Consider the following 15,702-nt stretch of genomic DNA (forward strand, 5'->3'; position numbering starts at 1 on the left):
TCAATCAGTTGCAATAAAAACAACTTTATGGAAGAATTTCATTAATTTGAATCATTTTGTGCCAGTTTTAGTTTTGTGCATCAACCGGTATTTGTGATGTTTTACAACAGTTAAGATAATTGCATCCTGTTGGAACAAAAGTGTAGTGTTAACCGTCTTCAAGGTGGCAGTTCGTTAGATTTGCTCCTTGAATAGGGAAAGCATTTATCTCCTGTTCTGTCATGATATTGTTGTACAAATTCCAATTTCTGATCTAATTATACTAAAGAAAAATACAAGGCATACTGTGAATGCAGAAAATTTTGTGGTACATTAATTTTCGCGTATTTCATGCTATCTGCCTATGGCTAGTGCGAATTCTAAAACCACAAAAATATCTTCACAATTTCCTCTGCACATTTTGCATGGGTTGACAATTGTGCAGCGCGAATTTAAGAACTTGCGAATGTGTTTTTGAGCTGTTCAGCCCCAAAATATGACATTTACAGTATATAGTATTACACGTAAAGGAAAGGTTAAAGTTGTAGCACTTCTGATATTATTAAATATTTGAAGATCCTCCTCTGTCGATGTTTTGAGTCTTGACAGGAAATTGCCGTATTAAATGAAGCTTGGAATGATGTGGCCATGTGCCTCAACAATTGATTCCTTGCTACAGAGTGTAATTTTGTGTGAAAGATGTTATGAAGTCTCCATGCCGAGGTTATTGGAGAAATGATATCATGAAGATGACAGAAAGACAATCCCAGCAAGAAAATAGTGTACAAGAAAAATAGAATTTGTTGAAATAGTGGTTTCATTCCTAATCGAGAAACTGCGAGGCAAGTCAATTTTTCTACCTTTGCACACGGCAGACTGCAAGCGTACCCAGTGAGGGATCAAGAGGGGGGCGCATCGGGCACTCCTCTTTATTTTTGCTAAAACATGCTACATGTAATTGCTAATTGCTAAAAAATGAAAATATAAAAACCTGGAAATGGCACCAGAAACATTTTTTGTGCCCCCCCCCCCCCCCCACCACCATTTACTGAATTCCTGGATCCGTCCCTGGTAAGAGTAGGTACTACATTCTGATGAAATTTCAAGGATATTGACAATGCTGATCAGTGATACAACCTTCTAAGATTTGGTGGAGATTAACTTATTTCAAGCTTCACCAGTCTTGTGGTGGTGTGCTACGTAGGCTTGTTCTTTGGTGCTATAAACTTCTACAAGACTGACTGAGATGAAGTGGAAAGTCTATCGTGTGAAGAAAATGTAAGAATGTGTGTTAGTTTATTTTTGGTCTGCTTTCCCTCCAAAGTGTGTGTGTATGTGGGTGTGTGTGTAGCTTATTGTTCAGATTGTCTACTTGTGCAAAAAAAAAAAAGTGCAAAAATACAATCACATTCTAGATCTAGGCATTTACATCTTGTATGTTACCACACTTTACATGGGGGGGGGGGGGGGGGGATAAACCACAAACTTCATTCAAAATTGAACAATTGTATTGCATAACATATCATCGGCCGAGATCCAGAAGGGTGTTACAAATGTATTGCAATATGCGGGGTACATTTTATTGGGTTATTGGTATAATGTTGCAGACTTGAAACTATTTTCATTTTCATTAAAATGTTAAAAATCAATACCACAAGGGCACTATTTTATCCATTATTTGGAACAATCTTATCAATCTACCTACTTTTGGTAAGTAAGTTTTTTATTCCATGAAAATTGATTGGTTCATGTTGATTTAATGCTCAAACCTTTAGAATGCAATAGCACCCTTCTGGTTCTCATCTCATGATATACTTTGTACACACACATACAAACAGACTGATAATTATGTGCACAATGTACCACCATATCCAACACAGACACATCACTATTGCATGGAAAATGTGAATGCTCTTATAATCCGTCTTATACTGCTTGTAACCCACTTCACATAGTACCTTTCAGACAGCATAAAAATGCTCCTATACACCTGTAGCTTCTGTTGCACATACAATCATTTCTGTTTTATAGATACGTGTATATACTCTGTGTATTCCTTCAGATATAATTATGGACATGCACCATTCTCAATTGATTTGAAATTTTCTGGGAGGAGAAAAAAAATGACTCTGCTGGATGTGTATATGAAGGGTTTGTTTGCAAAAACCGATAAGTCCATTTTTGAAGATTTTGAAGTACGATCTCTGTCATAAAGTACAAAATAATACCTTTTAAATGATATATTGGTCACTACATATAAAGGTATATTTTTGAAGTTATGGTCAAAAGAAGCAAAAATTTTCTTAATATTCTCTTTATTTTTCTTGACCTTTAATCGCAAATATCTCCATTTAGCAAATATGGACTTATCGGTTTTTGCAAACAAACTCTTCATATCAAGACTACCATGTTCATTGGAAACTGCCATTAATAACCTCTGCAAAATTTATTTACTCGAACACACAAAGTCAAATATTACAGAAAAATTTTGCAACCTGTCTTTGTAGAGCCCAAATCAGATGACATCACTATGTGAGATCTTTTTTTTTTGTGTGTGTGGTTCCCTGAGGATGCATCAGTCAGTACCAATGACACAGCCATAACATTCTCATCTTTGTCTCATTAAAGTTTATTTATTGCTTCAAATGATATCAATCCAATTTTTAAGACAACCGCATTGGTTGCCAGTAAAGCAATGCATTGACTTAAAGAATTTAATCGTGGTATATATGTGTTTGCAAGAACAAGGCTTTACTTACAACAGATAACAAATATTGTCCGGCAAGAGACCTTTGCTCTAAGTTCAAACTTCTTGAGTACATTCCCACAATAGCAACAAATTTATATGGTGCAAGATTGTTTTAACTAGCAGCCGCAGATACCAGAGTTATAGAACAAATTACCCACACATTGATACAATATCTATGATTTTCAGTGTCTCTGAAAACACATCTCTGTATTACATGTCAATGGAATACGCTTTAGCTATAAGTCACAGTTTTGTCTCTTTTCATCTCGTTTATCTCCTCTTCTCTCTCTCTCTCTCTTTCTTTTTCATTTTCATCTACTGTAAAAGTGGATATTTTCGCGCGACAAATTTTTCGCGCTTGGCCGGGTAAGAAGAGTTTAGCGTATTTTCAATTCCGCGGAATCAAGACATCACGCACAGGAACATGTGGAGAGCAAAAATATTCGCATGCTTTTATTTTCGGGCTAGTTTCTGGTTGAGCGAAATGCGCGAAAATTTCAACACCCTGAAAATTTCCACTTTTACAGTACTTCTTTATAAGTTCTCCTTCCTTCCGTGTGCATAGAGACAATGATCTATTTTTTTTTTTATATGTGCTATAAAAATATGGTTTATTATCATTATTATTACTGCTTCATGCAACATACATCTTGCCCCAATCAAAAAGTTTCATTAGTGAAGTTTCATGCCCCATTCTTCTTTCAAATTCTAATTCAGTTTCAATACAGGCACTCCCTCCCCTCATCTCACATATGAAGCACATTGTACTTTATGATATAATGAAAAGTATATGCACAGACCCAGAAAACATGTCATGCATCTAATGCCCTTCCAGACTATCCAGTCAAGGGAAAACTGGGGGCTAATGTCTCTACTTTTCAACATTAAATTAATCCTAAATGAGGAGTGAGCTTTCAAAACTAGTAGGAATTTAACGAATTTGATCACAGAATTTGATATATTTGCAAGATATTCTATAACCTCTCTGTAAATGTTCAAGGAGTACATAGAGAAAGAGAAAACAACACCCCTTTTTAAAAGAAATTTCTGATCAAAAAAGTCAATATACAGTCTACATTCCCCTTTTTACAACTCTTGGGCTAGATTTTGCTGTGCCAAATGTATCCCATTACAGTGCACTCCTGTCATAACAAACACGGTTACACCAAAGTAACAATTCAGGCTTTAACATTATCTGTTCTATGTTTTTTATTGTTTATTTGTTCGGTTACAACAAAATTTTGATATAAAAAAAGAAAACTGCCGGTCCAGAGGACTTCGAGTCCACTGTACACGTAGGCCTGCCGGGGATTTAGGGCACATACTCGCAGGCCCCTCAGATAACCTTGGAGTGAGAAAGTCGCGGTTTCACGCCAAACATTAAGAATACTACATTAAGAGATACAAACTGCAAGTAGACTACATTGTATCTCAGCATGCAAAATTGGAGCTTTCCCTGAACATAATACAGTGAACTCGCGTTATAACAAAGTCCTTGAAACCGGCAGTTTTTTTTTTTTTTCCATTATATCAAAACATCATTATAACCAAACAACTAAACAACAAGAAAAAAACAGAGAGCGGATAATGTTGTGGTCTGAATTCTTAAATTTCATTGTAACCGAAATTTTGTTATAACCGTGTTTAACCAGGAATGCACTGTACCCTTGGCATAGTTTATTCTCAGAGGGAACTTGAACACAAGCTGACAAATGCAGCTATGCTGTATGACAGACGGAGAACAAAATATAATAACATCTATAATTTTTTCTTTTGTGTATTATATGCATACCTGCATGCACGTTTAGTATCACACATTTCTGTGTTGTTGTTTTTTTAAACACATTGCCACTTTCAGTCTCATCCTGAATGATACATTCTTGGTTCTTTTGCATAAACTTCGAACAGACAATAGTTTACCTACCTTCATCTCCTGATCTGAAATTACCAACTTCATTCAATTGCTCTTTACAACAGTCATGTGATAATTTAGTGCTGTTATATATCATGGTATCAAAGGTCTAGAGGCTGCAAAGTGTCACCTTTTCTTAGAATAATCGACCTTGTCAAAGTCAAAGGGTTCAGTCTTATCCTAGTCAAATTCAAATCCATCCTTCCACGAATCATCATCATCACCGCTTTTGTCATCATCACTGCTTTCGTTATCATCACTCAGCGCTTCTCCGTCTCTCTCGCGCTTGACCTCTTCCTGCAAAACCCTCGCAAAAGCCTGCAGCTCCCGGCCACTGACCCCCGCCACCTTGCTAGCGAACCTTCCATCGGAGCTGTCCATGATGACGGTTAGGGCTGGGTTCTTCTTGGAAAAGCGCCCCCTGTTGTCCGGTGGGACATAAACGCCTAGTCGCTCGAGGATGAGGTGACGGCAGCGCAAATGGTCCAGGGAGTACTTGAAGATCTTCGCCCTCGCCATTTTAGAGTTATCGGTGATCCCCATTCGGAAGTACACATACTGGAATTTCACTTCTGCATGGAAGTATAGTATGCACAAAAGCAAAATACATTACAATAAATGAATGTTATCTATGATCCATATATTATGCTTATGTGTGCCTTCCCTTTGCAATAAGTCAATTAACAAAGAAAAAAATAATAAGATGAAGTGGGAATATCAGTAAATTATTCATTACACATAACTTCTTTAGAAATTGCACGTACTCACTGCGCAAGAAAAGCAAATTCAAAGTAAACGATCACTGGAATTAATCACTTGAAAACAGTTTAAAACTTTCACTAAACTGCTCATGCTTGTTTACCTAAGGTATCTGGGTTCTCAGCAAGGATGGACGGACATTCAGAGAGGATGGTCACTACATCGGCCTTGGTGAAGCCGCACTTGTCCATGAGTGTCCTGACCACTGTCTTTAGCTCAGTGCTGCCAAGGGTCAAGACTTGGGACCAGTCTGCAACCACCTTCTGTAGCCTACCTTCCACGAAGCCTAGCTTCCGCAGCAGTGCAACACGAAGCTGCATGTGGTCAACAGATGCCTTCCAGAGACGGGTGTTCCCCCCGAGGGCCTTCAGCAGCCTTGGCCAACTCAATCCCAGTTCCTCAAGGAAGTCGATGACCCTCAGGATCTGCTCTGACTTGACCGCCAGGATGCCATGATTGGTTTCCAGGAATGCTGAGATGTTCCTGCACTCACAACCATACGCTAAGAGCCTACTGACCAGGGGTCTTAGGTTCTTGATTGACACAGCATGGGTCCTTAAGCCTTGATGATTCTCTTGGAGCTTGTTCTGCAACTGTTCCACGAACAACTCATGGTCTTCCTCAGAGTCTATGAAAGTTATAGGATCCGCTCCCTTTGATGGAAGTTCATCATGCACAGTACTGCACGGGGCAACAGGAATTAGATCAACCATGAATGTTCTTCCTAACTTAATTTGTGTCCATGATCTCGGCAGAGAAATGGCTGCAGGGAACAAAGGCTTATTTTGAACAGACCATGAGTGGTTCCATCTATTGCATGTTTGCCCAGACATGCAATCTCGCATTCGAGAAACCAGCACACTCCCAGGCAAGAAGCCATGTGACCCATTAGTTCTGCAGGGTACTTGGTTACGAGGTACTGGTATTGAAGGACAGCAAAAGTTTGTTGACAGTCTTGCGCAAGACTGTGCATGCTGTGTGGTGTGAATGGAAGCTGCAGTCACAGATATGTGGGAAGCGGACATCCAGGTCTGCCGTGGCTTTGTCTCCAACCTCCATGCATATCTCTGAGCTACTGTTCGCAATGCCATTGTGATCCCTGTGCAGTGAAAATTCTGCAAAAGAAGGAAAGAAAACAGTTATTCATACGGCTTGTTTATGTATTTTCAAGAACGTACTGAAGTGTATTCAAATGTGTGTGTGTGTGTTTTTTAATTCCAAGGTCACTGTAATTAGTGTGAAACAAGGAGTACTAAACACGGACACACACACACACACACACACACAAACACAACACACAAAAGGACAGTTATGACATTTTATGATATAAGAAGTTCATTCATCATGGTGTCCTGTCCTGTGGGCATCTTCATTAATCAGACTTTTTAGAATTTTGTGTTTTGTTTTGTTGGGTTCTTTAGTCTGACGTCAAGTACAAATTACAACTTAAGTCAAATGTTATTAGTTGATGTTGCTTGAATTTTGAGGTTACTCCCCTCTGCAATACTGCTACTGGTGACTGTCTGCTGATACCAAAGCTACATTGTACCATTAGACCTCTAACATAGTTAAGTTAGAGGTCTTAGTACCAATGTGAAATAACCACACACTAAAAAAAAAAAAAAAAAAAAAAAAAAAATTGAGTCTCCAGATCCCGGTGTCACGCTTTGCACAGGTGTAATTCTCAAAACAATGAGTAACTGATTTTCACTCACACAAAACCACAAACTACAAAACTAAAGGGTCACATTTTGACATTTTTGTTTGGTTTGTTTGTTGTTGTTGTTTTAATCAGATTAACATAGTACTAAAGTTAGTAGTAACAAGAATACATAGGTCTAGGCTTACATCTGTTACCATGATTACTAATGCCTAAATGGTATTTAATGTATCAATTGAAATATTCTAATATTAAAAGCTAATGGCTTAATGCAAGCAAAATGAAATGGTGCCCAAAAAACTGTTTACGATATTTTAGTAAGGGACTACAGGACTACTATAGTCGGATACTAGTAAAACTTTCTAGAACTGCGATATTATGCCATGGTAGTTTTAGTTCAAGACTCTACTTGAAAATACGGAGTACCTGGTAGGTACATTTACCAATACCATTACAGGGTGCTACATAACTTTATTTTACCACTTCACATTTGCTGCAAAACACTTGCCCGAATGTTAATTTTACTTGCCAGAAAAGACAGTCCAAAAACGAATATAGAAAATCATGTGCAAGTCAAGAGCTAAATAAAACACAATTATTTGAATATAAAACATCACACATTGATTCACACACAAACACAATGGCATATTAAACATAACAAACTTGGCCGGTCCAATTAAGTGTTGCCGCGACATGCCGTGGGGCGTTGCATGCATTGCATTGGGGCTTCTTCGAACGTAATTTTTGGAAAGTTGCTGAAATGAGATATAAAGTGTGTTGCATCACTAAACAGCCATTATCTTTTCTTTGGGCTCTGTATGCTCAATTTTGTGGGTTTATTAGGGGGAATAAGTGAAAAAAAAAGTGGCTTCAAAACTTTTTCCTTGCCCAATTCGGGAAAACATTTGTTCTCATTGTTCGAAAACACTTGCCCGAATTTGATTTTCACTTGCCCCGGGCAATCGGGCAAGTGCTTATTTAGCACCCTGCATTACCAACAAGAGTGCCATGGCCATGCAACATCATCATCATGTATCATTATGTCATACACTACACTGCAATGATCAATGTAAATTATCACGAATAGGGGATTTTTATCTGAACTAACACACAAACTTACGAGTGGGACCGAGGATGTGGCCAATGTCCAGTTTGTTTGCTAAATAACCATGCCAAACCAAGCAAGCTCGATAACGCTGATCGATGTTGCCCAGAAAATAAATACTTTTACAGTGTAGAAGGTACAAAAAAAGTCTTGAACAATAAAATCTGGCAACAGCTAGCTAACAAAGCTTGTAAATCTGCGCTCTCGGAGCTCAGCCCGAAGCTCTGAAGCAGAGATGTATGATGGTCACTCGGTACCGATTCATTAAATTGCGACTGACTGCGTTGACGATTCGTTGCGACTAACTATGTGGACTTTTGATTTCGCATGGACGTACGCGTGCAGCTGCGCCTGATAAATCGGATCGGATCGGATCAGAGTTCAGTGAGATGACTGCGAATCCGATCCGAATCGCGGTCCTGCAAATGGATGTAATCAGATCGTAAATAATTATCAGAGGGTTATGATTTGTAAATTTGTGAATAAAATATTAAAACATAGAAAAAGATTCTTTTAACTTTTTCATTATTTATATGATGAGATTACATGAAAAATAATAGTTGGAAAACTTCTTTGAAATAAAAAAAATTAAACAAAAAGGACGAGCCTGTTAATATCTCTCTCTCTCTTCGCACATTTTCCTCCGTGAACATGGTATGACTGTAAACCTCTCACAAATTTCTTGAAATTTCTACTGCTCTGTGGTGTGATGGACAAAATAACAAAGATCTGATAAATAAGACAATTTGCCTACACTCCCATTACCCTTGTGAAATGTAATCAATGTTTATTATTATGTTATCGTGTGATTTACATGTAAACTTACGGCACGTTCGCAGTGTGGTCACAGCCCAGCCGGCTAGCCAGTCGCTGCGCTTTGCATGCTGAGCTGTGCGTGAGTTCCTTGTGTGGTGTAAGCCGTAGTAATATTGTATGGTTGAGGGGTCTAGATATCGCGCACGAAAATTTGTGATGCTCTTATAATAAGAATTATTCCACAATCGCACCTGAATTTCTCAATAAATATCACGAAAATGCAGAAAAATCACCTCCCAGAATCTCCAGATGATACGATGACGGAGTAGTGCGCTGTCGCCGTTTGTATGTCGAACTTAATTTTATGCGTTCAATTTCTCGGGGTATGTAAAGGTCGCGCAGCTGCCCTATGTCAGTTCGGGAAACCCACTCACAAGGGGGGCCCCTCCTTATAAGTAACCCGTCCCCCTTATAAGTAACCCCCGGGGCACCCCTTATAAGGAGTCTCCACGCTTTTTTGCAATGCAACGCGAAAATGAAAGGACTGCGGCAATTCGCTTGATTATGTCCATAAAGCTTCACAAGTTTCCTAGTTACTCACGAAATTTGAGCAAAATCGGTTTGAGGCATCATATCTAAAATCATGGATTTAAATGCGATGTCAAACGACCCATGCGAATGCTGAAATGCGAGCGATTACTGGCGTGAGTGTCGCCAGGCGCGGCGGCGCGGCAATGCTTGAGTGCAGACGTGGCGACTGAGTACGGAGGTCAGTCGCCACGTCTGCACTCAAACATTGCCGCGCCGCCGCGCCTGGCGACACTCACGCCAGTAATCGCTCGCATTTCAGCATTCGCATGGGTCGTTTGACATCGCATTTAAATCCATGATTTTAGATATGATGCCTCAAACCGATTTTGCTCAAATTTCGTGAGTAACTAGGAAACTTGTGAAGCTTTATGGACATAATCAAGCGAATTGCCGCAGTCCTTTCATTTTCGCGTTGCATTGCAAAAAAGCGTGGAGACTCCTTATAAGGGGTGCCCCGGGGGTTACTTATAAGGGGGATGGAGTTACTTATAAGGGGGACGGGTTACTTATAAGGAGGGGCCCCCCTTGTGAGTGGGTTTCCCGAACTGATGTAGTTTCATGCGTGAAAGTGTCTGCCCCTCTCTGCGGCTGTAACGTGCTTCGGCTTTCGTAGAATATTATAAACGGTCGATCGGACAAATTACGAATTCTATCGGCTACGATCATACAAACGAGACAAGCGAGACGACACGTCCAGGCTACAACATCCTTAAAAAAGATTTTAAGCTAAGGTAGGTAAATTATAAGGTAAAAAATTGGAAATTTAGTGAAAAATTTTGTTCCAAAAAATTGGAAATTTAGTGAAAAATTTGTTTGAAATCAAAATTTCTTACCTGCTTCCTTCTCATGTTTAGCGGTTGTCAGGTATGTTTATTCCATGGGCGTATCGGCAAATTTTGCGCTTAGTCCTACGCGTAATATTACTTGCTATACGCAGTCACGCTATGAGCGATCATTAAGTCCCTGCGCGAGACCTAGTAGTATAGTACCCTTACTATACTAGTAGAACCCCTTTCTATACGTAGCAGGACTGTGCATTAATGTGCATGTGCATGGGGATTTGTGGAGACGCACTCTGGCTTCAATGCATTACCACTTCTCCAGTCTCATGTATCATATCAGAAAGTTATTCTTGGGCGCTCCGGGCGTTATCAAAATAAAAATGCATTTTCATATCTACGTACTCGTACGCTGGTCTCCTCACTGCCTTTGCCGAAGGCAGTGAGGAGACCTGGTTAATTCCCCTACCTGGCCATTCCATATTCATAACTCGTAACAGTTACAGATCAAGACTTAGTACAGCATAGGCCTTACCAGTAACCTAGGCCTACTGTAATGTTAGAGTGAAGCCCCCCAGTTTTCGGCCGGCCTCTGCAATCTGGACACTTATCACTTATCACATTTCACATAGTCTACTTGCACAGTCGTTCACAACAGGAAAGTGTTAGTCACCTCCAAAAATCCATTTAAAATCCTACTTTTTATAGATCTGCTTGCTTTTCTGTAATGTGACTAAAATAATACACACAAAATTATGATCTACAACAATGTAAAATATATTAAACGACTTTTATCCCAATGTTGATTTTTTAAACTACATCATAGAATTTCACAAAATCCCCAAATATATCACCTTGTTTGATGATCCACTTGCATCCGTCTGGCCCCTCCAGAATCTGGATGTGCACTATGCGCGATCAATGTCAGTGCACGTACAAGGCAGCTGAAAGATGACATGTGCCTTGTCATACCTTGTTGGCACAAGGTTGCATCGGGGAGGGGACGTTGCGGCGCCCGTTGGTGTCCGAATTCTGGCGAGTCGGCACTTGCATTCAATCCCTGTTCATTTAGCAACTGCATCGGCACATACGGAAATTTTGTTTAAATATTTTGTGATTTTGCGGATACCATCACACTCTTTAGCTTGCGATAAGCAAAATATCCTGTAACAGAACGGCGTATTACTCAATTTTCAGCGCCTTTTCGGCAACCCTATATCTTAACAGGGGACTTAAATTGCACATCCTTTGGAAAAGTTGAGTCTATCATTATATTATGTGATTTCTAGCCTGCAGTATGTTGCTTAAAGGAATCATATAGTTTTGGTTGAAATCTAATTTCAGGTTTCTTACATTGATGGCATAAGGAGAAACCTCTTATGAAATATGTAATGAAAGAGCATGTAATTCTATGAGGAATTCAACATTTATTTGATGAAAATTGGTTTTGATATGGCTGAGATATCCAAAACAGAGTGATTCTAATATGCATGTGGGACCCACCTTTTATTACAATCGCTTTGTTTTACATTGTTTTTTTATGTTTCAGTCATTCCAAACCCGATTTTCATCAAATAAACTTTAAATTCCTCTTAAAATGGTATGCTCTATACTATTTCATCAGTGTTTTCTTGGTATCTCGCAAAAAGTTAAAGCCCAATTCTCATCTCCACCAATACGGTACCATCCCTTTAAACATTCTCTTACCTCATACCATATTTGGCAAAATGATAGTGTTACAGTTTTAGTGTAAATTCTGATTCTTATCTCATTATTAAAGCATGTCAATGAAGTGATGTCCTTGATAGCCAGCAGTAGCATTTTCTTTTCTCTCTCTCTTTCCATGTCCAATCTGCAGCCTCCCAAGAAGGACTCCAAGCAGTCTTCCAAGTCCTCCAAGCCAGCTGCTAAGTCTAGCAGTGGAGGCAAGGCCAAAAAGAAGGTATGAACATCATCTAGTGTGAAATCTGTGCAATCTTGTCGAAGGTCGCTTTGTCACTGAGAGCCTTTTGTTTCGTTTTCTGTTCTGTTTTTGTGCTTGTTTTGCTTTTTTTTCCTAGTAAACTTAGAGCGACATGAAAGTGTTTCAAACACCTGAACCCTCCATAGTTACAATAAGAAGAAGATTATATCTTCTTATTGGTGGATGATGTGAATTTATGTTACATAATGCTCATTTCATCTTTCATGTAACAAATCCCCCTGACCGAAGCTGCTGTACTTTCTGACAAGTAGTAGCAACAGCATTATTTCTGTGTACTCCATTTGTTATTATGCCAACCATTACTTATTTCCCTGAGATGTAGCACTAAGCAACCCATCTCTCTCTTTTTACTCATTATCTGTTTTGCTTTTCCATGTGAGCTGTACAGTTCCCTCTTCTCATTATGCTGTTTTTGCACAACACATTCAGGTCAAACTGATACAGTATTATTCTGTTCCTAACTGTTGAAATGATTGTCAAATTCTTGTAAATACAGTATATTTTGCTTCATTTGTTTGAGTGCTTGATTAAGTTGTCATGGGATGAAGTTAATTTGTATTTGATTGTGAAAACCATGATACCTGTGAAAACCATTTCCTGGCATTTTTATGTTCATGCTGCAGTGTGGTCCTATATTCATCTTTGGCATTGCTGGTGAGAAAACAAAGAAAGAGTACAAGATAGCGAATGGATAAAGTGCTCATCCATTATACTTTGTTTATTGAATACCATAGGAATTGTTTGTAAAAAATAGTTGTAAGTGTTGAGAATATTAGAACCACCAAAACTGATGCTCCAATACAATCATGACTTTGTGTAGATGTATACTAATCTTACAGTTTATCTCCTTGTAGACTACATTACTAATTTATATCTCCTGTATGTCAGTTATACTTACAAACATTGTATATATTATTCTTATTATCCATCTGCTTTGATGACCCGAGTAGAAGTGGTCAAAGGGCAAAGTTCGTGACAAGCTCAACAACCTGGTGATGTTTGACAAGGCCACCTATGACAAGCTGTACAAGGAAGTCCCTACCTACAAGCTGATCACACCATCTGTGGTCTCTGAACGTCTCAAGATCCGCGGCTCCCTCGCTAGGTATGCCCTGGAGGAGCTCCTGAGGAAAGGTAAGACATCCTGTTTCATCGCTGGAGTGACAAAACCTTGTAGTTGTATCTCAAATTTTGGTGAAAATGACTATTTGGGGGTTTATTGTTAGATAATCAATTTAATGATGCCCTGTCCAAATCCTGGCTGTCTTACCCCAAAGTGAAGCCACCATGGCACGTCAAAGAAAAGATGATTCCATTTATTATAGTGCTTTGGCTACCATATTTTTTGGGGTTTTTTTTCCACTCCCCTGAACATCTGTCATCTTTGAGATACAAGGTTTTGTCACTACAACAGTGAGATGCTCCCAACAACTGTTCTGCGTATGTATGATTTAGCAGGAAGTTGTAGTTAGAAATGCCTGATATTTTACAAGGGCTGTATCACTGTAACAACTGTGTGAACTGAACACACAAACTTTATTTTGAACTGTGAGAAGGAGTAGAGTGAAATTCTCGAAACTCACATGTATACAGTGTAGATGTCAAGCCTGTGATGTCAAATTAACAGTACTGCGTTCCTTTGCCTTTCAAAAATGATGCTCCTTTTTTCATAGACACTGATGATGGACTAAAAGGTAGCCTCTGAAATCTCCAATGAAACAAAAAACAAAAAAGAAATCTGTCAAATTTTTGACGTACAGTTGTATCACTGAAGGGAACTTCTAGAGGTTAGTGTACTTTTTTTGAATGTGTGTGTGTGTGTGTGTGTGTGTTTGTGTGCTTTGTATTATATTGAATGCACTGGGCATTGTCTTCCAGTAACCTGGATATCATTTGGATGTGTAATGCGCTAAGAGGAATAAAAAGCGTGGTACAGAACCACCATACTGCCTTTCCTCCTTATCTCCTGTTTGTTTCACACGCTTTCTCTTGAACACTTTTTGCATTCTGTTTTCCGTATCTTGTGTTTTTCGTAACTCTCTCTTTCTATCTCTCTCTGTCCCACTGAATTTGTCTTTTGCCTTTCTTTATCCATTTTCTCCTCCTCTTATCCAAGGCTGCACACTAACCCCTATTTTCTACTGGCCAGACAGATAGGTCGGACCAGTAGGTACCCAGTTTTCCCATTTTTCACTGGTCCATTCCTGCAAAAGTTACTGGTGTGGGAGTGATTTTTACTGGGACTGTCGGACCAGTGCCAGTGTGTGGCGTTGTCTCATCTCTTTGTATTTTGTTTCTCTCCCTTGTGTCTCGCAGGACTGATTAAGCTGGTGGTGAAGCACCACTCGCAGATCATCTACACTCGTAACCCCAAGGGACAGGAGGCATAGGTTGTCCAGCTGGCAAGGGCAGAAGAGGGGAGCCATGAAGACCTCGCGCTACCCCCCACAGGGTGTACAGAATAATAGCTTGATTGGTACCTGGTGATGTATAATAAATGACTCAGTGTATACAGAGGAATTACTGTTGTGCTGTCTTCCACTCATTTCAGAGTTCTCAATGTGTGTCAGAATTTGCCTTTGCTGCAGCTGTATTTGGGAATCACTCATTTCTAACTTCCACATTGTAGGAAAGTCTAAGAAGGGCTCTATCCCCTTGAAATGTGTCCCACCAGTGGATTTCTGTGTATATTTGGTTGTTGGTGGTGTTTTTAAAGGACAAGTTCACCTTCATAAACATAAGGATTAAGAGAATGCAGCAATATTAGTAGAACACATCAGTGAAAGTTTGAGGAAAATTGGACAATCGATGCAAAAGTTATGAATTTTTACAATTGTTGTGTTGGAACCGCTGGATGAGGAGACTACTAAGGCTCGTGATGTCATATAAGTACAACAGTATAAAGAAAATGTAAAGAAAATTCAATATACTGTATTTTCACTCTCTTTTCGCATAATTAAAGAGCACTTGACTTGCCTCTTTCTAAAGGCAATGGGAATTATATTACCCATAACATATGTCAGTAATGAGTCAAGGGAATGTGTACTTTTTTCAAAAGATGAAATTTTTTGAAATTCTCTTGATATTTTCCTTATATTGTTGTACCTATGTGACATCATACACTGCAGTAGTCTTCTCATCCAGCGGTGACTGCACAAAAACTTCAAAAATTCATAACTTTTGAACGGATTGTCCAATTTTCCTCAAACTTTCAATGATGTGTTCTACTAATATTGCTACATTCTCTCAATCCTTATGTCAATGAAGGTGAACTTGTCCTTTAAGCTGGTGGGGTGGGAGACATACAGGCATTTAGAATATTTTTGTTGAAAAATCTAAAAGGAATCTTAGAATGAACTTGAAAAAGAGAAAACTTCTGGTTCAACTTATTGTTTTCTTTTTTCTTTTTTTTTTTTGGGGGGGGGGAG

General features: G+C 39.0%; 2 protein-coding genes across 2 annotated transcripts; one reads left to right on the forward strand and one right to left on the reverse strand.

Annotated features, from left to right (window-relative positions):
- Positions 1 to 2,374: 2,374 nt before the first annotated feature.
- On the reverse strand, positions 2,375 to 8,380 carry LOC140230051 (transcription termination factor 4, mitochondrial-like). Its single transcript, XM_072310258.1, has 3 exons — positions 8,180 to 8,380; positions 5,503 to 6,514; positions 2,375 to 5,212 (listed from the first exon to the last, which is right to left on the reverse strand). Exons 2-3 carry the CDS (start codon positions 6,488 to 6,490, stop codon positions 4,821 to 4,823), a joined length of 1,380 nt encoding a protein of 459 aa, XP_072166359.1. The 5' UTR covers positions 6,491 to 6,514; positions 8,180 to 8,380; the 3' UTR covers positions 2,375 to 4,820.
- A 384-nt stretch (positions 8,381 to 8,764) lies between these two features.
- Positions 8,765 to 14,794, forward strand: LOC140230052 (small ribosomal subunit protein eS25-like). The gene is made up of 4 exons (XM_072310259.1): positions 8,765 to 8,818; positions 12,149 to 12,232; positions 13,225 to 13,408; positions 14,591 to 14,794. Exons 1-4 carry the CDS (start codon positions 8,816 to 8,818, stop codon positions 14,662 to 14,664), a joined length of 345 nt encoding a protein of 114 aa, XP_072166360.1. The 5' UTR covers positions 8,765 to 8,815; the 3' UTR covers positions 14,665 to 14,794.
- The last annotated feature ends 908 nt before the right edge of the window (positions 14,795 to 15,702 follow it).

Source organism: Diadema setosum, chromosome 6 (assembly GCF_964275005.1).
Source record: "Diadema setosum chromosome 6, eeDiaSeto1, whole genome shotgun sequence".
NCBI classification, from domain to species: domain Eukaryota; kingdom Metazoa; phylum Echinodermata; class Echinoidea; order Diadematoida; family Diadematidae; genus Diadema; species Diadema setosum.